Genomic DNA, 26,587 nt, shown 5'->3' with positions numbered 1-26,587 from the left:
AAATTTGACGTATGTCGGTCTTTTCGCCCTCAGTAGTGCTAGTATAGACTCGGAAAATGATACTACCACCCGACGAAGAACTGTGTCAGTTACAAGCGTTATGTGATTTGGGGATTCGCAAATGACGCATAATTCCCCATTTTCTCTTATTCCCTATGTTTTAATGCCGCGCAGATTGTGTATTAACAAGACATAGATTTGAAAACCAGATTTGAAACTCGTTTTTCTTTCCATGAGCAGTTATGGACTATATCCATACTGTGTTGTTTATAGACGGCGGACTGAAATTGAAGAAGCTGCAAAAAGATAGAAATCTGGGAAAATGGTCCGATATAAGTCCAAAACCCACTGAGAAAGGGGAAGCATTGCATTACAAGACGAATGGAAAAATTGAACAGATGAAATAGAGAGAGCAGTAGAGAATCACACAGGCAAAAAGATTATTTCCAATAGAATTCTTACCCAATTTTCCAGATGCTGCTTTTAACTGTTTAAAGTAGAAAATTAAAAAAGAAAAACAGGAAATGAAGCCTCAAACGTGAATACACACACGTAAAAATAAGTTGTGCAGTAAGCTGAAAACGGAAAAGAAGGCTGGATGCAGAAGAAATGCGAAACAATAGAAGCGTGTGTAACAATCGGAAAGTTAGATACCATATATGGAAAAATTATGGAAACCGTTAGAGGAGAGAGATTCAGATGCATAAATATCAAACGCTTACCTGGCAAGCCATTACGAACGAAAGGACGGAGGTCTGAAAGCTGGGTTTAACGTATGAATGGGTGCTACAAAGTAAACCAATTTAAAAAAGGAAGTGGATGAAGATTCGAAGTGAAATATGGTACAGCAAATAGAGTTTCTCACTGCAGTAATAGATCCAGTTAGGAGAAATGCTCATGGTATACACTACAATGTTTCAAAATTGTTAAGATCACTGGTTGGGAACCTGAAAAAGGTGTTCCACGTGATACGTAAAACATCCTAAGCAGGCCAAATACACTCATACTTCCAAAAAATGTAAGAATCCCATACCCAGCCAGACCAAATGCTCACAAGTTTCAAAGTTAACGGAATAGTCACGAAAAATCTAATACGAATTAATGAAGGCATTGGTAGCGAAGGTTTCGCGGAAGTATGGGGACGAGTAAGTCATTTCCGACTTTAGGACTCTGAAGAAAGACTGCTGCTAGGCAAAAGTAAATCTGTAGGAATTCCATTTCTGAGGGTCACAGGGATAAAATACAGGGAGTGATGTGGTCCAAAACGTGTGCATAAAACAAAGTGCAATTATAAAGGTCTCAGGATCTCGCAGCAGCTAGGACGGGAGTGAGATACCTTTGTAACCTAGCAGTTAAGGAAGCAGTACGGAAAGTAGACAAAAATTATATATGGGGATTGAAGCTCAGAGAGAAAAAATAAAACTTTAAGTTGAGTTTATGAAATTACAGTTCTGTAAGATACACCAATTTCCTTTGATTAGCAGTTGAACGAAATGAGTAATGTATTGAAAAGAAATTATCTGTGAATACTAGCAAACGTAAAAGTAGGATAGCAAAATGCAGTAGGATTGAACTAGGAGTTGAAGGTGGAAAAATATTAACAAGTTACACTGAGAGAAGTAAACTGAGCTTTGTTGTTTATGCAAAAGTAACAGATTATTAGCAAAGTAGAGGACATGTAAACATCAGGATGTCAATAGCAAGAAAGACGTTTCTGAAAAGCAGAAATTAATTAACCTATAATATAAATTTCAGTACTAGGTAGTCTTCTCTCGGGGTATTTGTCTATAGTGTAGCCATGTACATGAGTGGAACGCTGAAGATAGACAGTTCATAAAGAATGGAATATATAGTTTTGATATATTTCTCCAGGGGAGCACTGAAGATAAGCTGGGTACAGCGTGTAACTTGCGAGGAGGAAATGAATCGAAATGGAGGAAAATGTCTTTTATCACACAATTCGCTGATAGCTGGGATCAGTTTCTAGTATGCATCGTGCGGATACATAGGATCTTACGCTGTTAACAGGGTGTTGCGAGAGGGCGAGTGGGGAGAGGAGGTGGAAGGGTTGTAAGATTCGTACAGGTAGAGGAAGACTTGAACACATTAAGCAGATTGAAATTAATGTCTGCTGCTGCACTTATAGAGAAGCAAAGAGCCTCTCACAGGATAGACTACCCTGGGAACCTGCATCACATCGTACTTCAAACGGGAGACCGCATCATCAACAACACACCACGTGAAGATTTTCTAACAGTTGCTTGGCCCTTACTTACCAACGGGAAATGGCCGTATTGATGTTATTCATTGAAGAAGAGGGGCCTAGACTCCATGGATATACCCTCACGCGAAAAATATTCTGATGTGGTGCATTCTGGTAGCGGTGATTAACTCACTGTAAGTAGTAAAACAGCAGTTCCTATAACTCCATATTCAATAGCTGCATTACCCTTCTAACATTCAGTACACTTTCTTTTCCTAATCTTCTGTAATTGATTATTCTAGATTGTTATTGTCATGGCATTTGATAACACGTCTATTTTAATTTTTTGTTTTATGTTGCGCACGATGTCTGGTGTAACATCGGGATATTTTCACTCTGCCACAACGTGAACTGTTTCAATAAGTGGATTATATTTTCGTAACCATTTAATGTATTTCAAGCAACCTTCTACGCCCTCATCTGGTTCTTGTTCTATGATCATAAAGATGTACTAGAATGGTGGAAATAATGCCTTGAAAAGCCATATGCAAGAAATAGTGAAGATAAGGAACTGGAGAACGCTGAGGCAAGCAATCCGGAAGGGGGGGGGGGGAGTTTGTTCCCCGCGTGATCAATTGTATCTCGTAGTCAAGCAGCTAAAACATGGGAAAGCCGCTGAAGATGGTGATAAACCAGCAGAACTCATCAAGACTGCTAGACAACAGCTACATGAAGAACTGTTCCATTTCATACAAATTACATACTAAACCTGGGAACACCGAAAAGACTTCGAAGAATAGTTACAGCACCAACACAAGAGAAAGTATCTGCAAACAAATGTGAACAATTTTGCACCCTCAATTTAATAACACACGCCACCCTGATCTTGACCTCTGTCATTGTAACGCGGACTGAAGAAAGGATAGGTGTACAAGATACGGAAGATCAGTTTGGCTTTAGAGGAGCTCTAGGCACGCGAGAAGCAGTACTCGGGTTGCGGCTAATACCTGAGACAAGACTAAGCAAGAGCCAAGAATGCAGCAGAGTGTCGTAGGAGGAATGGTCAGTATTCAGGTGTATGACAGGAACGATCATTCGAAGCTTAACCGTCTACTAAACATGGGCTCTAAAATGCAGCAATGAGCACTTCTTCTTCGATAGTGTAACAAAACCTCGTCTTGGCCTTCTATATTTTGAGGGGCGTAAGTATGGCCCAAATCACGAAAACAATTTCATGTAAATATGGGCTGTAAAGTGCTCACCTTCAGACTTTCGGCACTTGTGCAGCTTCACTGTTGTGAAACACATCTCTTCCACAAAACATGTACTTACAGATCTTGAGCTACGAGTAGAGTTCATGTTTACTAGTCTCTTTTCCTTCGAATGACCGTTCCTGTCGCATCTCTGAATACTGATCATACCTCACAGGACACTGTATACTGCCTACGTTGACAAATAGAGAGTATTAGACGTTGTAGTCTAGCGATAGATTTTTGAGATGCTGAGAGGTGGTATGCCGTAATGTATCAGAACAGAGAAGTACTGCAGTAACTTTACAGAGAAAAGGTGACTGTGATAAGAAACGGATAACATCAAGAGCAAGCCACTGTTAAACAAGGTGTATGACCGAGCTGTTCACTTTCTGCTATCTTATTCTGCGGATACATTCAGAGGATTCTAGATGATTTTAGGGACACACTAGGAATTAAAATTGAAGGTAAGATAACAGACATGTTGAGATTTTCTTATGATACTACAGTGTTAAGTGAATGTGCGGAACTACAAAAGCGAGATGCAGATGAAAGTCAGCCCCATTTCTTCCTAACATGCCAATTAATAATCTTGATGAGTAGTCAAAATACCGTTGCCCAGTGCTCACTTAACAATGAGGGACTGGAGACAATAGAATCCTTTTGCTTCCTATGGAGTAAAACCACTCTCAGACTGATCGAGGAAGGATATTGCAAGCCAAATAAAGCAGGCAACAGCTGCTTTCAACAAAAGCAGGAACCTTGCACATCTCGTTTCATAGCCCAATACCTGAGGAAAGACCTCATGAAGATTTTGTGTGGAGAGTGCCGCTGTACAGATGTGAAATACGAACAATCGAGGAGGCGAAAAAAAACTAATAGCCTTCGAGATGTGGTTCTATCGCAGCAGTCTCAAGATTTTCTGTGAAAAGAACGTATTAAGCGAACTGAAGAACTGCAGTGTAGATAACGTGCAGCTATGTCTCCTAAAGCTTATTGAACGCCACATGTGTCAGCCACATGTTGAGACATTATGGTGTCATTAAAGGTGTTGCTCAAAGGACAGCAGAAAGGAAGAACACAGGAGACATACTTAGTCTAGTATACATCAACCGTATCGTGGACGACATATGTTCCACCACCTATACTGTACTCAAGAAAAAGGCCGGAGACAGAAATGCTTGGCAAGCTGCTGATAGTCAACCTGATAGTTAAAGACCAAAGAAGAAGAAGGAGATCATGATAAGTTCTGAAAACTAATGGCAAGACGCTTTAAATGTTCAGAAATGGGTACATGTTTGAGTAATTAGCCTGTGCTGTATGTGAGGGGAGAAATGCACCTACACTGTGGGATCAAAACTATCCGGACACCCCCAAAAACATACGTTTTCCACATCAGGTGCATTGTGCTGCCACCTACTGCCAGGCACTCCATGTCAGCGACCTCAGTAGTCATTAGACATCGTGAGAGAGTAGAATGCCGGCTGTTGGTGGCCGGGCGGTTCTAGGCGCTTCAGTCTGGAACCGCGCGACTGCTACGGTGGCAGGTTCGAATCCTGCCTCGAGCATGGATGTGTGTGATGTCCTTAGGTTAGTTAGGTTTAAGTAGTTCTAAGTTCTAGGGGACTGATGACCTGAGATGTTAAGTCTCATATAGCTCAGAGCCACTTGAACCAATGGGGCGCTTCGCAGAACTCACGGATTTCGAACATGGTCAGGTGATTGTGTGTCACTTGTATCATACGTCTGTACGAGACATTTCCACACTCCTAAACATCCCTAGGTCCACTGTTTGCGGTGTGACAGGGAAGTGGAAACGTGAAGGGACACGTACAGCACAAAAGGTTACAGGCTGGTTTCATCATTTTGACAGAGACCGCCGACAGTTGAAGAGGGTAGTAATGTGTAATATGCTGACACTAACCACACCATCACACAGGAATTTAAAACTTCCACAGGATCCACTGCCAGCACTATGAGAGGCGGGAGGTGAGAAAACTTGGATTTCATGGTCGAGCGGCTACTCATAAGCCACACATAACGCCGGTAAATGCCAATCGACGCCTCGCTTAGTGTAAGCAGAGTAAACATTGGACGATTTAACAGTGGAAAAACGTTGTGTTGAGTAACGAATCACGGTACACAGTGTGGCCATCCGGTGGCAGGGTGTGGGTATGGCGAATGCCCGGTAAACATCATCTACCAGCTTAAAATTCGGAGGTGGTTGTGTTAGGGTATGGTCGTTTTTCTCAGGGAGAGGGCTTGCACTCCTTGTTGTTTTGCGTGGCACTACCACAGCACAGGTCTACATCGATGTTTTAAGCATCTTCTTGCTTCCCACTGTTGAAGAGCAATTCGGAGATGGCGATTGCATCTTTCAACACGATCAAGCACCTGTTCGTAATGCATGGCCTGTCGTGGAGTGGTTACACGACAGTAACATCCCTGTAATGGACTGACCTGAACAGAGTCCTGACCTGAATCCTATAGAACCCCTTTGGGATGTTTTGGAACGCCGACTTCGTGCCAGCCGTCACCCAACGACATCAATACCTTTCCTCAGTGCAACACTCCGTTAAGAATGGGCTGCCATTCTGGAAGAAACGTTTCAGCACTTGATTGAACATATGCCTGCGAGTGTGGAAGCTGCCATCAAGGCTAAGGGTTGGCCACATCGAATTCCAGCATTACCGATGGAGGGCGCCATGAACTTGTAAGTCATTTTCAGCCAGATGTTGGGATACTTTTGATCAGAGTGTACCTTGCACACGCTGCTCTGTTACCCTCCATCTAAGAGTAAATTTTTTGTCAATCCGCGTCAGCTGTGTCAAAGTAAATGTTTTTAACACGTCAAATTATAATTTGTACGCTTTACCTCAAACTTGTTGCTCAGTCTGGAACAAAGTATAATCCTCACTATTGTTCTAGCTGTAACTTAATCAGCTTAATTCTAAAGCAGCCTATATCTATAGAAAACAAAGTAATTCCACTTTATAGACTAACATCCATGAATTATGTGGTAATACCCTGTTAATTATCTCTTTGGTTCCAAAACTTAAGTATTATGGTGTTGAAAACTAATGTGGGCATAGTATCTCTAGCAGTACCTGCATAGAGACACGTCGTAAACCTATCATTCGCCTCAATGAGAGACAGTAATACTTTCTGATAACCTGGGCCCCTGCACTTCTTATCAAGTTAAATTGATAATATGGACTGACAATCCTTTTACAAGATCACGTTTGTTTCAATGTTCGAAGAAGTGTCGTAACAGAGCAAAGGAGACCCCACGAAATTGGATCGAATTGTGCTCTCATTGTGTGAGTAGTGTTGGAAGAGAGATGACAATGTTCATTAGCTCAGACGATCATTTATTTACACAGATGGAATGTTTATGAGGCCGAATATATCCTACTCAGTTGTTTCAAGAGATCATGCCAAAGTACCGTTATCAATTACTAGATGTAGTAATTATACCATTTCAACCATCCGTGTTAGATGGGATATAATAACCTTCTTCTTCTAATACCGTGAATCAGTCTGTTAATACCTCATGTAAATATGAGGGACAACTGCATTTTACAGTCATGGAGATGTGTGCAAATCATGAGATTATCTCGACTGATATCACCTGTCTAAGTGGCTAATTATGCAGTGTGTACAGTCAGAGACGTAACTGTTTCCTCATCGCTCTCACACGCATACTCTTAATGTTAGTAACAATGTCGACTTACCTCACTAGGGCCCTTCTGCGGCGCATCGACCAGTATTATATCTCGTTCCTTGAGGAAAATCTCTGTCTGTGTGGTCTGGTCGATGTCTTGATCCTTAAACTGTGGATTATCTTCTTCGACCTTATTTACTTTGAAGCGCCCAATAACGTGGACCTGTGGATGGTTTGATCTTATAGTTACTTATTCCGCTAGGATGGCATATATCAGTCATACATAAAGCTTTAGATACTTCACTTAGCATTTTTAAACAGATTATATATTAAATTAGCAGCCCTTAAATGTAGACTATTAGAAGACGTCAGTTAAAAGCTAAGTTATTAAACAAGGTAGACAACTGTGGGATACAAGAATGGAAGGTCGATGATTAGTGGTAGGTTCGCATGACTGTTTCTATGTCATCCATGAATAGTTACGCTAGTTACGCAGGCACTTGATAGCAAAAGCTGAGACTATGTGCCTAGATTGGAATATAAGAAACAATTTACTATCGAAGCAGTGCATAATGTGCGAGAAGACATAAAGAGCCGGCGGCCGTGGCCGAGCGGTTGTAGGAGCTTCAGTCTGGAACCGCTCGACCGCTACGGTCGCAGTTTCGAATCCTTCCTCGGGCATGGATGTGTGTGATGTCCTTAGGTTAGTTAGGTTTAAGTAGTTCTAAGTTCTAGGGGACTGATGACCTCAGATGATAAGTCACCTAGTGCTGAGAGCCATTTGAACCATTTGAAATAATGAGTTTAGCTCACACGGAAGAATGAAACCAGCCTCTTAAGTGATAGATGTAAACACATGAGACATTTTTCGTGGCCTGTTTTGGAGGTAACGTTCGTGAAGATTTTTTCTTTGCTGCTTACCACAGTGCAGCACAAACTTATGCATGCCAAATACACAGTAAGGTAAGCATGTATCTCAATCTAGGGTGCTGTGCAAACGTTTTCGTAAACCCTGTCTGGTGCCATACTCAAACTCCGTTAGCTTCACTAACCCAACGAATTTAAATCAATTCCCAGCAAGAAATAAGTGTTTTTGTTGAAACTGACGTCAGTGATTTTCGTATCTAACGCTAGATTTCCATATTATTTCCTGAATGTGGGCGATTGTTTAAATGAGTAGAGGGGAATCCTACTGACTACACGTTGGACACAGGCCCCCAGGAGAAGGGAGCGTGTCTCGGTGTCCGGCCACAGTATACTGCACGTGGCGTGATCTCCACGGCAGAGGCACTGCCCGTGTCTGCATCCCAAACGATGGAAAGCTGATCTGTACGTTTTAGCTTGGTGTGTCCACTGGCGCAGAGCAGGCATATCGCCAGTTAGCAGCTACAGGTTGTGTTCCCATGTTCTGGGAACTTGAGGCCCACAACGGTGAAAACCTAAGTTTGGAGTGGGACGAAAGACCATGTAGATCTTACGTGCTTAACGCCACGGCTCCGTGAGATGACAGGCGCTGCGAAGCTAACTGAAATTTCGTTGACTCTGCTAAGAAACGTGCGAGCACTGACATAGGATAATGCAAATAAATTCTCGAGTGGAAGAACAGAACTCACATATCTCTACATGAAGAACGCCTGATTGGCTGAACGTGACATAGGACAGATGGTGCGAGTCAGAAGTTGCCTGTTTCTCAGCTCCAGCACAATGAACCTATGACTGGTTTATTATGTTAAACTAAATAGGGAAGGGAGATTTTTGCACTGTTACAAGGGATCTCATTGGCTGGTGCTCAGGAGAGTAAGTCATTGATTATCTGACACCATGCACACTCCAAAAAGTAAATAAAATTTCTGATCCTTATTGGGAGCGCCCTGTAGAGCAAACTTCCATCAGAGACTCGCCAGCAGACACATCAGTTCAGAGAGAGGCGCATAGAGTTTCGGCCCTCAGGGAGAGCAGTCTCCAGTACAGGTCAGATGAATGAGAGTGCTACAGCCACTACGGCAGCCGCCCGCGGCCATAGGTAACGCTAAGTACGGTGAGCGACAGCGGCGTTCGCTAACTAAGCTGCAGGGCGTATGTAAGGATTTCAGACTGACATTACGACTTCCACCGTTCACTTGAGTTTACTGGTAATCTCGAACACAACTCAGTCACGGCAGTGGGTGCAGGCACGAGTATTTCTGTACTTCTTTCATATATGATTAAAATTACGGAAGCTCTGTGGAGCTATTGCGAACGTCGTTGTTTTCCCAAACTAATTAACCAATCTTTACCAAGGTATGGATATTTTAGTTACGGTATAAAGTAAGTTAATACACTTCTGGCCATTAAAATTACTACATCAAGAAGAAATGCAGATGATAAACGGGTATTCATTGGACAAATATATTATACTAAACTGACATGTGATTACAATTTCACGCAATCTGGGTGCACAGATCTTGAGAAATCAGTACCCAAAAAAACAACCTCTGGCCGTAATAACGGCCTTGATACGCCTGGGCATTGAGTCAAACAGAGCTTGGATGGCGTGTACAGGTACAGCTGCCCATGCAGATTCAACACGATACCACAGTTCATCAAGAGTAGTCACTGGAGTATTGTGACGAGTCAGTTGCTCGGCCACCATTGACCACAAGTTTTGAATTGGTGAGAGATCTGGAGAATGTGCTGCCCAGGACAGCAGTCGGACATTTTCTGTATCCAGAAAAGCCCATACAGAACCTGAAACATGCGGTCGTGCATTATCCTGCTGAAATGTAAGGTTTCGCAGGGATCGAATGAAGGGTAGAGACACGGGTCGTAACACATCTGAAATGTAACGTCCACTGTTCAAAGCGCCGTCATTGCGAATAAGAGGTGACCGAGACGTGTAACCAGTGGCACCCCATACCATCACGCCGCGTGATACGCCAGTATGGCGATGACGAATACACGCTTCCAATGTGCGTTCACCGCGATGTCACCAAACACGGATGCGACCATCATGATGCTGTAAACAGAACCTGGATTCATCCGGGTACACCATCTCAGGCGCTCCTGTCTGTGATGCAGCGTCAAGGGTAGCCGCAGCCATGGTCTCCGAGCTGATAGTCCATGCTGCTGCAAACGTCGTCGAACTGTTAGTGCAGATGGTTGTTGTCTCGCAAACGTCCCCATCTGGCTACTCAGGGATCTATACGTGGCTGCACGATCCGTTACAGTCATGCGGATAAGATGCCTGTCATCTCGACTGCTAGTGATACGAGGCCGTTGGGATCCAGCACGGCGTTCCGTATTACCCTCCTGAACCCACCGATTCCATATCCTGCTTACAGTCATTGGATCTCGACCAACGCGAGCAGCAATGTCGCGATACGATAAACCGTAATCGCGATAGGCTAGAATCCGACCTTCATCAAAGTCGGAAACGTGGGGGTAAGCATTTCTCCTCCTTACACGAGGCATCACAACGACATTTCACCAGGCAACGCCGGTCAACTGCTGTTTGTGTATGAGAAATCGGTTGGAAACTTTCAAAAATGGTTCAAATGGCTCTGAGAACTATGGGACTTAACTTATAAGGTCATCAGTCCCCTAGAACTTATAACAACGTAAACCTAACTAACCTAAGGACATCACACACATCCATGCCCGAGGCAGGATTTGAACCTGCGACCGTGGCGGTCGCGCGGTTCCAGACTGTAGCGCCTAGAACCGCTCGGCCACCCCGGCCGGCGGGAAACTTTCCTCATGTCAGCACGTCGTAGGTGTCACCACCGGCGCCAACCTTGTGTGAATGCCCTGAAAAGCTAATCATTTGCATATCACAGCATCTTCATCCTGTCGGTTAAATTTCGCCTCTGTAGCACGTCATCTTCATGGTGTAGCAAATTTAGTGGCCAGTAGTGTGCTTAATGAACATAATAGTTTTCTGTGATTCTTGAGTTTCTCCCGGCGTATTTGATAATCAAAATATCCACGGGTATGCTGCCGGTCTATAGTGTCCAACGGGCACAATATTTCGGCGATCAAACATGTCGCCATCATCAGGTGAACTGACGGACTGAGCTCCTGTGAACGTACCGGCACGGAGATCCGTACGCTATGGCTGCTCAGAGGGAACTGGGTTCGGTCGCGGCGGCGGCCGATTTAAATACCCTCCGCCCGCGGCGCGCTCCCTCCGCTGTCCGCGCCCAGCTATAATCTTAGCAAGGCTTGGGAACCAGCGATCGGGTTAATCAAGAGTAAATCGAGCAGACGTATAGTTGTGACGACCACGGCGGACAGAGCCATCACACCGACGTCATCTCAGACGCCGTCGCAATCTGTTCCACCGCGCGACCGTGGCGCTGGGCGCGGACGGCGGAGGGAGCGCGCCGCGGGCGGAGGGTATTTAAATCGGCCGCCGCCGCGACCGAACCCAGTTCCCTCTGAGCAGCCATAGCGTACGGATCTCCGTGCCGGTACGTTCACAGGAGCTCAGTCCGTCAGTTCACCTGATGATGGCGACATGTTTGATCGCCGAAATATTGTGCCCGTTGGACACTATAGACCGGCAGCATACCCGTGGATATTTTGATTATAATAGTTTTCTGTTCGTGTACGCTTATGTTTAACATGACGTCTGTAGCGAATTGTAATATATATAGAGCACTATAGTGACCACTGTTTCATTAAGTAGTATCATAAACACACTATTTCTATTTTTATAACGCCGCCAGGACCAAAATTTATTAAATAAATTCAATTTATTAATTTTGGCCTTGCCAATACCTTTAACTAAACTCCTGTGATCCTATAGCAAGCGATTTGTTAACCGGTAAGGTCATCCGGTACAGATACTTCTGACTTCCACAGAGGTATGTCGGTGGCTTCGTCATAACCTCACAACGGGAGCTTCCTAACGAAAACGTAATTTATTTTTACATTATTATGCAGAATCTTGTGCCAAAGAGAAGTGTTACTTTCAATTAAATGTGAATCACGTGGAGTTATTAATTACCTATATGTCAGTTGCCCCGATAAAACATTACTCGTTATACTGAAAGTACTTAGTGACACGCTGTTCGTGTATAGTATCAGAGCCCCTATATCTGCTGTAAGATTATTAACGCGGCACAATTTTATCAGTTCACACCTGTCATATCAGAGCCCTTTATATCTGTGTACATTGTCCTTGCTCTCAATTAGTATCTTTACGTGCTAAAACTTCAGTTCTTAAACTGATCGCAGACGAAGTGTACATATAGATGGGATGACATCTGGTTTCGTCTTCGGAGTAATCCTATCAGAACCTGCACCAAGGCTCCTGGGCCATCTCTGATTCGCTCCAGTGAGAGGCAGTAACACATTTTTGCGAGTTGTGCCATTGACGTCGTGTGTGCTCTACCGACTGTTATTACTACTGTTTCACACAAATAGTCTGGCTAAGTTATGTAGTTGCAAACTCACGCTTATCTCATCACGTGAACAATTGTTGATGGAATTATAATAAACCAGAAAAGACTGCACTGATGCTCTTCATGTGTCAGGTCTGTTTTAAGAAATTTAAGTTGTTCTCGGTATGCCATTTGTATCAGTCACAGAGGATTTCATTAGTACAGTTGGAATGTATTCGAAGTCTGATTAACATCGACTAATTCTTACCGAGTTTCCTGCTATGTTAAGGTAGTCACTTCGCTTCTACCATGTACGTTAGATGAGTCATCACTTTCTTGCAGGCATAAATCGCCGAACTGTTGTAATTGATTCCGAGTGCTTTATTGGTTCCCTAATGTCTCATAAGTGCCACTGATGCTATATGGGGCGTCATTGATATTCAGCTTGTGGTTTCGTACGAGGGTATCCTACTGAAGTGTTCAGTTCCGTTAACAGTCTGGACTAATATCACCTATACCTATATCTTTACGTACATGGCAGTTTTCTCTTTGATGTGATACGTCCTGGCGCCAGTATTTGTGCACAGTTAAATTCACGTCGGCCAATCGGATTGCAGTTCTCCGTGTTTACACAAATCACATAAAACGGTTATCGGCATACTTGCGTTTAAAATGTGTCAAACAGTTTCATTCCCCGTCATTCCACACTTCGAACTACATCTATAATGAATCCGTCGACAGCCACGCGGGATTAGCCGAGCGGTCTGAAGGCGCTGCAGTCATGGACTGTGCGGCTGGTCCCTGCGGAGGTTCGAGTCCTCCCTCGGGCATGGCTGTGTGTGTTTGTCCTTAGGATGATTTAGGTTAAGTAGTGTGTAAGCTTAGGGACTGATGACCTTAGCAGTTAAGTCTCATAAGATTTCACACAAATTTGAACTTTTTTGAATTCGTCGACAATGGAAGCCGTTCGCTAGTCTTACCTCAAATCTGCGATACTAAGGGACGGATGTGTCTCCGACTGGCAGTAGTCATTGGCCAGTTGTGACTCGCACAGCTGCAGATCTATAATTTGTGCACATGAAGCTGTTTGAAGCTGCTGTGTTTCACACAAGTTTTATAATCGTAACCCGTGGATATTTTACACCGGGCCTTACTGTCCCACAATAATAACTATCCGTACGACCCAAGATTTACATCATTATCTTGTAACCAATCTATCATTTGATTGCAATAAAGTGAATCCCTTAAACTATCCTTCCGGAATTTATAATCGAGGAGGCATGTCTGGAGCATCAGGAATTCTCGATAGACATGATCTGGCAGAGTGGCTGATTCTTCAATGAGTGCTGTTTAAGAAGTACCTGTTGTTTCTTAGCTCTCAACCTGTCTGTCCGCCTCTCCCTGCCTGCCCTCCACGGCAGTGATGACGCTGACTTACCCCAGCAGGGCCCTCCTGCGGCGCGGCCACCAGTTTATTCTCACGTCTCTTGCGGCGACGGCGACGCTGCTCGGTGTGTTTGCGCTCGCGGTCATCAGACGGCGGTATTTCTTCGGCTGCCTTCCTCTTCTTGACGCGCCCAACAGCATGGCCCTGTAGATGGTTTGGTTTTATTATCTCTTATTCAACTACGATGCCATATGTCTAACAGAAGGAAACTTTAGACAACTGACTTAGCTTTGTTAAACAGTTGGTATATCAAGTAGCAGAACATAATTGTGTCTAATAACGAATGTGAAATGTGTTGCTATAGGCGTTTGTCAAAAAATAATATATCAAATTGAGATAGGGAACTGAGAGGCACGCGAATGAGAAGGGTACAGAATGTTTTAATGGGGCACACTTAACAAAATAAAGGTTGGTTGACACGAATAATGATTAGGCATCTAGGAATAATGAACGGACTGATGACTTCAGATGTTAAGTCCCATAGCGCTCAGAGCCATTTGAAACAATCGAATAATGAACCCCACATCTGAAAGGAGAAGAATGTGAACGTGTGCAAAGTGTATAAACACCAGATCGTTGTCCGCGCACTGTGTGGTACACAATATATGAAGAAAGCTGAAACAAGTCAATAGATATATGACTCGAAAAACATAGACATTGTCTGTGATCTGTTTTGTGTATAACGTTTGTAATGCATCTTTGTTCACTAATTGCGACAATAGAGCAGAAGTATACGAACAGCAAGAACATAGTAAAATACGCAGGCAATTCTAAACAAGGTAATTTTCTACTTAGAACCTACATTTATTTTTATAATACTCTCTCTTACCACCTTAATTTCTCTCACTTGATCCTCTGATCGTCACGTGAATATACGTGTAAAGCTCTATGACGCTGCCTACTCTACCCAGAATTCATATTCTGGAGGACTACACAAAAAGATTACGACAACATCGTTACCTTTTGTTTAAGAGCCCCTCACACTATACAACCCTCTGTTATATCTTCGTGTGGTTTGGTCTGGTTACTTATATTCTTATTAACTATTCATCATGGTTCAAAACCTTATTCTGCATGTCGCATTGATGGGGACCACAAGCACTGGAACTGTAAACCATATTACGTCGCATTGGTATCGTGTGTGTTTCTCCTGCAGCTACTGAATAGAAGTTGAAGTCGGATTTGTGCCTCTTATTACCGACAGCATATGCCCACTGCAGTTCATAGCAGTACTTAGTTTCATGGACAGGTATTGAAGCTAACACTCCGTATGATCGTACATCGTGTACTGGACAATTGAGGTAGCATGTAAGACTGAATCGACTGTTAACATGCGTTTTTAGCTTGTGTTTCAAACGAGTGGTATATTCCGTAGCCTTGTAATTTTACAACGGAAGTTTACTTTCCACAGTAGTATCTTTCCGTTGTATGTTACATTTATTTTAGGATATTGTAACCACTGCTATTTTGTATTAATGGATTACAACAAAGTTCCTTACCTAGTCCCACGTCTGGGAGAGTGACTAATTCTGCGCTGTATACCCGGTAGTACTCATGTTTGCTCACCTCTGCACGGCCGTCCTTTCGAGTATCGTCGTTACTATTCTCTTCTTTCTTGATGCGAGGGGCAGGTCCTGGAGTCGGTTGACAGGGAAAGATCTCGAAGATGGACGGATATTCTGGCTCCCTTCTCTCTCTGAAGCGTCCGTACTCCATAAACTGTGGGTGTTTTGTTTTTGCTATTACTGACTCATGTAGTATTGCATATATCTAACACATAGGAATACTCTAGAGATTCGACTTACCACCCTTGAATGGATTTTATATCACATAGGCACTTGTAAGTGTAAAGTCTAAAGAATGTGTTACATAGTGTTATAGGGAGTGGTTATACATTAAGAAATCAAATAAAGTAGAGAAATGAGAGATACAAGAGTGATAAGGTGAGGTAAGCCTTTAATGGAACATGCTCAACAGGACTGGACGCAGGTTAATGAGACTGCTGCTAAGAAATCCTAAACTAGTAACGGCCACTTGAAACCAAAACTTTTGTGTAGGTGCTAACTGTAGAAGATATTAAGCAGATTTTGCCAATGCAGTGTGGTAAACATACTGATATTAAAAGATTAGCCCGTGAAGAAGAATGAAACCAGTCAAGAGACTCATGTTTCTTAACCATAATTGATTAACTTTGGCCCAGGGTGTGTATAACGTCTATGATGCTGTTTTGTTTACTAATTACACAGCACATGTGTATGCATAGATGTGAACACTAAGTACATAGTAAAATTTGCATGCAAATGTAAACATGAGGCTTGGAAACGATAATATACAGTTATGCTAATAATACTACCCTAAATCATCTGCTGGATTAAATTAATTAATCTAATACCTTGTTAATAGCATATAAATTATGTGTCCTGATATATTATTAGATTTAGCCACATATAATAATTCAGATTCATCGCACGGTGTAATAGTTCCTGAAGTTGTATAGTTGCTCTAAAGTTACTATATCTTTTTTTCTTTAATGATTCACACGCATAATGTTATCCCATATGTACATCATTATTATTTTTAATTATTGTTTTATTATAGGGCAATTGTTTCATTTAGGTATCTCCCTAAGTAAACATACTTGATCTACCGTTACAGAATATCTTTCAATGGCCTAAATGGTTTCCAGTTTTTTGGTAACATCTAAGTTTCATTGGCAAATGCTCTTGTATGTTTATAGTTCCAGAACCTCCGCTTTGATGCAACAAAGGCAGCATTTCTCCATCGAATAATGTAGCTGTGTTATCAAATGGAAAAACAAGCAAGTATTCGTAAGCGCCAATGCTTTCAATCAAATTTTCCCTACTAATAAATGCAAGGAGCGTTCTAATGCAAACCAGACGAACAATGAGCCATTAGATCGGTCCCAGGGGCCATCATTCCGCAATACTTTCGATTTCCACAGGGTTTCCAATAATCAGTGTTCTACCATGCACCAGTGGTATTCTTTAAGGGAGTAATCTTAACTGTCACTCGTGCTACGTCTCCTTAACAGCACTTATGCTGACGCATTGACGATGATATTACGGTTATAGCACAGAGACTATTTGGGGATACGTATTGACTGACGGAGTCAGTGTTCTTTTTGTGACGAAATACCCTGTCTATTGCCTCTGAGTAGAGCATGACAATTCCTAAACAGTGACTCTTTTGCACAGTTTACGCTTTTGATGTTGAAACTGGTAACTTGTAATGCTTTTCTGACACAGGCAAGGCTTTCATCAGGGTAATAAGCTGACAAACGTTTTATTGTACTGGTTCGCTATCTTCAGACGTCGTGGGTCGAGATTTCCACCACGCTATGTGATACGTGTGGCCAGGAAAGAGCATATGGTCTAAAACATTTCCCGTCTGTCTCCATTCTTGAATCACACTTCTATCGTTAAGCTCAGCTCAAACAGTGATAAAATAACTACTACTGCAAGCAACGCGTTCAGCAGATTTCAGGGTCGTCAATGAGGTCTGATTTAACCTGAGACAGAAAGTAATTCATCCAATGTCACATTCGTTCATTAAAGAATTCACCCTCGAAAAAGCTTACTGCTGTCGTGAGCCGAAACACAAAATTCCACAATTCTGGTTACAGTTTGCCATCAGACACTAATGTGTTCATATCATGGTGCCTTGACTTAGATTCAGTTTCCGAATACGTGTAATAGGTGTAGGATGCCGTTTGGTCCACACAATATCTTGACAAGAAAATGTACCGTGAAACATTCGCCACCTCTGCTCCTCTCTAATGAAGCGCAGCAATATTTTTCACGATTTATCCTACACAGTTCATGTTCGCTACGTTTTCATACAAACTGCGCAAATAAACCATCTCCTTACAGGATCACACTTGTCTCAACGGGTCACTTGGGCTAATATTATTAAGGTAATCGGAATTATCCTCCATAACGGTTTCGAGAGAAAGAATATAGGGGACTTGTAACCAAGCAAATGGAATCGCAGAAGCACTCTTCTTCCTTTTACGATCAACGTTCGTCTAGCTGCCGCTTTCTTCGACGCATTATACGTTGGACGTTGTGTACTCACAACTCTGTCCATCTCCTCGTGCCCTTCACTCTGTCTGTCTCCTCCCACCAATCTCTCCATCTTTCTACTTCTCACTAGTCTCTTCTTCCGCCGGCCGCTGTGGCCGAGTGGTTCTAGGCGCTTCAGTCTGGAACCGCGCGACTGCTGCGGTCGCAGGGTTCGAATCCTGCCTCAGGCTTGGATGTGTGTGATGTCCTTAGGTTAGTTAGGTTTAAGTTGTTCTAAGATCTAGGGGACTGATGACCTAAGATGTGAAGTCCCATATTGCTCAGAGCCATTTGAACCATTCTCTCCTTCCATCTGCTCATCCTTTCTCTGTGCTCCCCCTTTATCTATGCACTCCTTTCCCTTATGTCGATCTCCTGCTCCCCCCCTCTACTTCCACTTCCTCATACCCCCTCCCTCTTACTCCTTCTTCCCATCCTTCCCTGCGTCCTTCTGTTTGACTGTCTCCTTCTCTTCCCCTGTTCAATCCATTTCTGGCTCCCCCTCTCTCTGTCCATCTTCTTCTCTCCTTTCTCCACCCTTGTCTTCTCTCCCTGTCAAAGTCATTCTCTTCCTCTTTCCTTTCGCTGTCCATCTCCTCCTCTCCCATCTCTCTGCCCATTTCTTCCTCCACCACTCTTTGTTTGTCACCTCCTCTCACTGTCTGTTTCGATCTCCTCCTTTTCCCTCACTGTATATCCACATCCTCCTTTCCCCTTGTCTGTCCATGGTATCACTCTCACAAGTATAGGAGGCTTGCGGTTCACAATATGTTTTTCCCAGATCGTAACGAATATGTGTACCAAATATGTTAAAGATAAAGAATGAGATTTTTGCTGTGTTGGACATGACAACTATGTTTCACATTTATTTAAAATAGAGAGTCCGCCAGAAAAATGTATACACTCTTTGTCAGGCTCTATCGAGATATCGATAATGTCGTTCGATATGAGTTCCGAGTGTGTTGTAGTAAGATCTTTGTCTCAACAGGTGTTAGTACTTTTATCTTGGAATTGAGAAAAGAAGATGGCCGGAGCACGCTTGACATTCGAGCAGCGAAAATGTATAATGAAGTGATTTTTCAGGTTTGATAATGCCGTTGAAGTGCAATTTCAGTGCAGGCGGGAGTTGGAAAAGGGAAGCGCCAACCCGCCTAACAATTAAATGCATCATTGACAAGTTTGAATTGCACGGAACGATTTGTGATATTCATAAAGGAAGATAAGGAAGGCAGCGTACAGCTACAAGTCCTGCTTCGTCGGCACTCGTGTTGAAAATTATTTTGCAAATTCTACTCAGACGTCTGCTACGCAATGTGCACTTGAAGTGAGGGTTAGCAGTACAAGTGTACGAAGAACCCTGAAAGCTGCAAAGTTGAGAGTTTACATTCCACGATTACTGAACGCGATTTATGATGACGATCCTGATCGCCGAATGCAATTTTGCGAATGGTATCAGCAAATGCTAAAGGATGACGAACAGTTTTTGACGAAGGTAGTGTGGAGTGGCGAGAATCAATTTAAACTTAATGGAACTGTGAATCTCCATGACAGTGTCTGCTGGACAACGGAAAAATCCGCATGTTTTATGTGCATAAAGCACTCAAACTACCAGGAGTCCATTTGTGGTGTGGACTATCAACCAGGGGCTTAGTAGAACTCTCTTTCTTTGATGTTACTGTCACTGGAGAAACGCACCTGGAAATATTACACACATAAATTTTTCCAGGTATATGTGCTCTTTATGGAGCTGATGAAGAGGTCTTCAACCAACAGGACACTACCACCTAGCCACACCATTTTTTCCTGGATGATAATTTTCCGGGGCACTGGATTAGACGAAGAGGGCCCATTGAGTTCCCTACTCGGTCTCCAGGTCTAACAACTATGGACTTTTACGTGTGGGGAACTGTGAAAGATAACGTCTATCGACGTAAGCCACGCACGCTGGAGGAACTTCGCCAGGACATTACAGCGACATGTGCAGCGATCTCCACTGTAGCAGTGACTGGTGCAGTTGCGGCGACCGCTCGTCGTTCTGTTATGTGTACAGCCGCCAACGGCGAACATTTTGAACAATTAAAGTGACAATGTGCGAAACTGTAGGTTGTAAAACATGTGTGATAACTATTAAATGTAAAATAACACATAAGTAATAAGTTCCGTTCCTTAAAGTGTGTATAAATTTTTCTTTCGGACTCTGTATTTAACGTGTCTGGTAGATATATTATACCTATATCTCTAACGAAGTTCGTCCTGCAGATTTATTTCCACACAGCTCACTATTTATGACATCAAATCTCCTGAATTATATATGACTTGCAAATAAATAATTTTCTAAGTACGTTCTACGGGATTTGTGGATACGTCTGTCACAAGCGTTGCGAATGCAGTTGATAGTAAAGAACCAACAGATTAATAAATCATGCATGATGTGTCAGTATTTCACGCTTCTTAGTCTTCGATATCATGCCTCCTCAGTTATATGTGGTACAACAATGGTAGACTCTGTGGTATTGTGAATACAGCCTGCAAAGAGGTGTCTCGTACACAGTAGTACAGAAGTAATAAATTAAAACTTGATGCTGTGCGAACAGCGAAAATGTAGAAACGTCAAACTAATTTCCTTTCTTCATTTCCTGGAGTTGTCAACGAGAGAAATTTGCAAGACACTGAGTGCTCTCATTCTCAGGTCAAATACTGAAAGCATGCAGTGTGGTTATTCGCGTGTTATGGGTTACACTGCTGTTTTTCTGTGTGTGTCATAATGTGTATACGAGAGTACGAGAGAGGAGCGACGAGGAAAGAGACAGTCGGAGAGGGAAAGGAAGAGATGGACATCGAGACATGGCAGAGGAGACGGACAGAGTGAGGGGAAGAAGAGATGGAAGTGAGAGAAGAGAGACAGGCGCATTGGACAGGAGATATTGTGAGAAAAAGATGAACGGAGAGAAAGGGGGAGGAGTACATGAACATAGTGTGGGAGGAGGAAGTGAACGGAGCAAGACCGGGCTAGTAGATGGCCAGAGAGAGGTGGAAAGAGGGGATGGGCAGAGAGAAGTGGTAGAAGTAGACAGATAGAGGGAAGGGGCGTTTGGGAAGTGTGCATGAGGGAGATGGTGACGTAGTGGTCAATTGGAGAGGGAGAGTGTGTGAGTTAGCAGATGGAAGAGAGGAGACAGAAAACGTGTGTATTTCTTCCTTTCTAATAGTAAATTGGGAGAAATAAACACCCGGGCGCCCCCGTGTACTCAGCCAATAAATATCGCACTAAAATAAGCAAATCATATTTCGCACAGGTCAAATATATTGTTCTTTAAAAGTTAATCCTAAGAGAGCAATGAAAGTAGATAAACGGGTGGACATAGAACAAAAGATTTACGGGGCGCATAGTGGCCAGAAGTTTTGATGAGTTAGTATAGCTCCATTCCTGCCAAAAGAAAATTGTGTAGTTCAATCTTTAAAAGGCATATGGAGTGGACAAGTGTAGGTGTATGTAAAGAATACAATAGAATAAGCGCACAATGACCTGTGATGGGTATAACAGGTTCACAGCCATTATAATATTACCGAAGGAAGCAATATGAAACAGCAGAGAGTCTGATGACCTAAAAATATCATGGAGTTATGGTATTGCGTAGGTGACGGTTTTATATTTAGTTCTTACCACAGCAGAAGTCACATACACTGATCAGACAGAACATTATGACCACAGACCTACTATACATACAAGGTGAAAGGTATTTAAACCGACAAAGTCTGTGAGGTTTTAGGGGACACCAAAATAAATATTTTTCCCTAATGTCATTTTTTCCTATGAGGATTATTTAAACCAGTGGAGGCCATATTACGCTCTACAGTTTTTAGAGGTCGTATTGCGATCTTCAGTTGTTAGAGGGCGTATTACTTTCTTCAGTTGTAGGTAACTGCTGTCCACCAGTCTAGTAGTGCATTGTCTCTGTTTACTAATCGAGCGATACACCTGGACTGAGTACAATGAAACGGTTGGTGCGGACTACGTAGCGCACCACAACGGACGAGCTGCACAGCGGGTTTATCAACAATATCCTAATCTCCGTATCCCGCATCATACGACCTTTCCTGCTGTGTTCCAATAACTGCATGAGACCGGGTCATTTAGCCGATTACCTGGACAGGCACGCTGTCGCACGGTAAGAACGCTGCAATTTGAGGAAGCTGTCTTGCAGCATGTGGATCTGGATCCTTCAATCAGCACTTGTGCAATTTTACGTAACGTGGGGACGAATCAGACGAATGTAAGAACAGTCCTTCGAGAGCAATTGTTACGTCCAATCCACTTATAGCGTGTCCATAGCCTGGAACCAGTTGATTATACACCCAGAGCACAGTTTTCTCAGTCGTACCTGGAACAGTGTGAAATGCATCCTACATTTCCATCCTCTGTGTTGCTTACAGATGAGGCAACGTTCGGGCGTGATGGAGTCTTTAACATGCACAATTCGCATGTTTGGAGTGAGGATAACCCATATGCCACAGTTACTAGCGTTCATCAAGTGCGGTTCGTCGTTAATGTGTGGGTCGGTGTTGTTGGGAACTGTTTAATTGGGCCGTATCTGCTACCTAGGCCATTAAATGGGAGGCACTATTACAATTTTCTCATCAGAGCATTGCCAGCATTGCTGTAAGACGTCCCGCTCCCTACAATACAACGCACGTGGTTCCAACATGACGGGGCGCCGGCACATTAGAGTCGTCGTGTGCGTCGATTCCTGAACCGACATTTCCCAGAAACGTGGATTGGCAGAGGTGGTCCTGTACCATGGCCTACTCGATCCCGAGATATCTCCCCTCTGGACTTTTTTGTGTGGGGAGAGATGCGCAGCCTTGTTTACGCAATCCTGTTGCATCAGAAGAGGATCTTTTTGCCCGCATAGTAGCAGCAGCAGGAACAATTCAGGATACTCCTGCGGTTTTTGTCCGTGTCAGACAGAACATGATCCGGCGATGTAATCTTTGTTTACGTGCCAATGGAGGCATTTTTGAAAATCTACTGCAATTGAAATTAGATTGTGTTAATGTGTTGTCTCTTGGTCATAAAAAATGGAAAAGTGTTTGTTGGTTTAATTAATTTGACTCAGAGAAATCTTCCTCTACCGGTTTAAATACTCCTCATAGGAAAAAATGACATGAGAGAAAAATATTTGTTTCGATGTCCCCTACAACCTCCCACCGTTTGTCGGTTTAAATACTTTTCACCCTGTATAAAGACGTCCAGGCAATAGCGGCGTCACACGGCAAGGAATGACTGCCGGTCTGACACACGCTTGTGCATGTACTATCAGTGACAATGTTGTTCGTTTGTAGAAAAGGGAAGGCGCGCGATCTGTCTACGTTGGGCTGAGGTCAGATTGTGATGGCCCAGAGGCTTGGCATGACCGTGCAGGAATTTGCACGACTTACCGAGTTTTCGAGAAGTGCTGTGGTGAATGACTTCAAGATGCAGTGAAACCAAGGTAAAACCATGTCCTTACGTCGTGACGTTGGCCGCCAACATCTCATTACAGAAGCCAGACTGCAAAACCAGGACAGGTGGCTAACTGTGACAAAATTAAGATCAGACTTTAAGGCTGCGCAGAGTACAAGTGTACATGAGTACACGAAGCACCGACCACTCCTAACGAATGGCCTCCACAAACATCGACGCATGCGTGTGCCAATGTCAGCACCTGACATCGGCAACTACGGCCGAAACGGGCACGTGACTATCGACACAGGAGTTGGCACAGTGGCAGACCGTTTCATGGTCCGATGAATCCCAATACCTTCTTCATAATGCCGATGGGAGGGGGCCAATCCATCGTCTTCCAGGTTAACAGCGCCTTCACACCTGTACTGCGGAATGGAGACAAGATGGCGGCGGCTCCATTATGCTCTGGAGAACATTCACGTGAGCATCCGTGGGTCCAGTTTAGCTTGTGCAAGGCACCGTAACGGCTGGGAGTACACTCTTTGCAGACCAAGTACATCCCATTATGACGATTACGTGTGCTGACATCTGTGCGATTTTCAGCAAGATAATGCACCATGTCACAAGTCCAGGAGTGTGGTGGAGTGGTTTGACGAACACTTCAACCCGCTAGATCTGTACCCCACCGAAAACACGTGGGGTGTGACCGAACGTGGCTTCAGAGCTTACAGCTCCCCTTCCCGGAATTTACGGGAATTGGGTGACTCGTGTGTGCAGACGCTGTGCCAACTTCCTCCAGTGACCTATCAAGGTGTCACTGCTTCCTTGCCACGACGTGACAGCGCTGTTATCCGTGCCAAAGGTAGACATACCGGCTATTAGGTACGTCGTCATATGTTCTGTCTGATCAGTGTTTGTGTAAAGCCTGTTCGTAGCAAAGTTCATGGGCAACTGAAGCCAAATATATTCAAAACAAAATCCGTTTAAAACATATGTTTATGATGATACTGCTGTAGAATTTACTAATGAAAGCGAATAGGCATTATATGATTTGCAATTATTAATAATACACCCACTATTTGATTTATACGGATTTATTTAATTCTTAGTATTTGTCCTCTTATAAGACAAATATTTCGACTATATAATACTACGCTCCTCATTTAAATATATGTTCATTACCTATGAAAATATAGTTCTTCATAAAGACGTAAAATTATCTTAAGGTGAGATCTGAAACTCTTCATGGGAAGTGAGAGTGGATGGCTGAGGGCAAAGAGATTTGGACAGTGAACCACCAACGATGAGGGAGAGCGTTCAGATGAACATAAAATGATACAACAATCATAATCTTTGAAGTACATAAAATAAAAAAACTGCACCTGGAAAGTCAATGTGATAATGAAAGCCATCTCATCGATTTTATATTAACGTTGAGAGCGTAAAGATATCAGATAAAGTCTAACAACAGTTCTCCAGAACTAGTCGTAGACACCGAACGAGGGTATATGTTTGTAAGGTCTAATTTAAGATTTAATATAAAACAGAAAAATAAAACAAATAGTTCGAATATTGAAAAAAACTGAGAAGTTTAAGCAACAGATTTTGCTACTAGAGTAACCATTGCTACTAATTTCAGCAATGCTTTAACATCGCTGTGCCGTTTTTGATACATCTTGGAGTTGCTCACCATGTTCAGATCCATTATTCCAGCATCAAGGTCTTTCTTCCACTCTTTTCTACTTGTGTAGCGCTCCACATAAGGTGTCGCTTCCATCGTTTTCTGCGTTTTCTTCGTTTTCTTCGCTTTCTTCCTGCAGGGAATACACGAACAGCACAAGATGCGCCGTAGCACCTGAGAAGCCAAAACAAAATCACTATACGCGTAAACCAGTGCATATACATTAAGACAACGATGACGCCGCCTCAAACGTGGACTACATAGCGATCAGAAAGTTGAGTTTTTTTTTTTTTTTTTGTGGACGGGCTCCGACACGGATTTGACCCTTGCCTCAGTTTGTTGGAATAATCTCTTGAAACTGTAAGATCTGCTTTAATAGACGTATTTATTCCAAACGTTGAGAAAAAAAATTAAATGTATACTTCGATCAATGCTTCAATTTCAGTGGGACTGTGGTGAAGTGCAATATCCAACAGTGAGGGTATGCATATGTTTTCGAATTAGTTTTATGTCACATCAAGTGAGGAGTTACGAGATACAATAGAGGCTCACTCAGTATCTGGGATTCCACATTACCAAGCCGTAACACAGTGTCAGTGTTCAGGACGTCCACGACGAATGGCAGCTGCAGTTAACTCCGAGATAATGTCTGGAGTGTCACATCAACAAGTGAGGTGTATTTCCTTATCCGAGCAGTTAGGCACGAGAGGCGCAAGAATTTTAACTCCAAGCACTATTTCCAATCAAAATTTTCATGGTCCTTCAATGGCATATTCGGTCAGCCGTAGACAACAGAGACAGCCTGTTACAAGAAATCCATCTAAAAAATGTGTGTGCTGCTTCGATTTCCGAAACGTGATCCAAACTAGATAGGTATATCACCTGTAGAAGGTACTTTGTTATTATGGCAGGCAGACTCGACTCTAAAGGGGGGGGGGGGGGGGGCGTGCCGCTGTCCTGCTGTGGCAGGAATTACTTTCTCGGATATACACATTAGTTCCCCTACCGCAGGACTGCAGATATCGGTAGCAAGAATTAAATTATGTTCTGTATTATCCACCCCGTTAGCCGGTTTTAAATACCCGAGAACCGAGATAGGTGAAGTAAGAGTTGAAAGTAATGTTGCTCCAACTTGAGCAACCGCTGGTGCTCTGCGGGAATTTCAGCGCTCACACCTCTATTTAGGGAAATTCGTGTACGAGAGGCCCAGGACAGAGCTCACCTGATGTAATGGAAGACAGTCACCACAAGCCTCAACGACGGCTCTCCTATCCTGGAGTCTCTCGCCACAATAGTGGCTCACGTATTTCTTGCCACCAAAAGTGAATATTTGTACACGGTCGATATTGCATCAACAATCAGGATAAGCTAACTTTTCCTGTTATTTGGGCGATGGAAGCGACAACAAGAGACGTGGAATTCTTTCCTAAAAGTCATTGGAACATAAACAA

The 26,587-nt window shown here is 43.1% G+C and overlaps 1 protein-coding gene across 1 annotated transcript in view; it reads right to left on the bottom strand.

Annotated features, from left to right (window-relative positions):
• Window positions 1–25,232, bottom strand: part of LOC126092826 (myosin-9-like) — a 166,102-nt gene extending 140,870 nt beyond the window's left edge. Inside the window, exons 1-3 of the mRNA XM_049908555.1 lie at window positions 25,146–25,232; window positions 13,919–14,071; window positions 7,188–7,340 (exon numbers count right to left, since the gene is read on the bottom strand). Of these exons, the coding sequence (XP_049764512.1) occupies window positions 7,188–7,340; window positions 13,919–14,071; window positions 25,146–25,232 (393 nt within the window). The remainder of the gene's footprint in view (window positions 1–7,187; window positions 7,341–13,918; window positions 14,072–25,145) is intronic.
• Window positions 25,233–26,587: the final 1,355 nt, after the last annotated feature.

This window comes from Schistocerca cancellata, chromosome 7, assembly GCF_023864275.1.
Source record: "Schistocerca cancellata isolate TAMUIC-IGC-003103 chromosome 7, iqSchCanc2.1, whole genome shotgun sequence".
NCBI lineage: Eukaryota > Metazoa > Arthropoda > Insecta > Orthoptera > Acrididae > Schistocerca > Schistocerca cancellata.
Note: the sequence above shows the minus strand (reverse complement) of the source record. Positions and strands in the feature narration are given on the sequence as shown.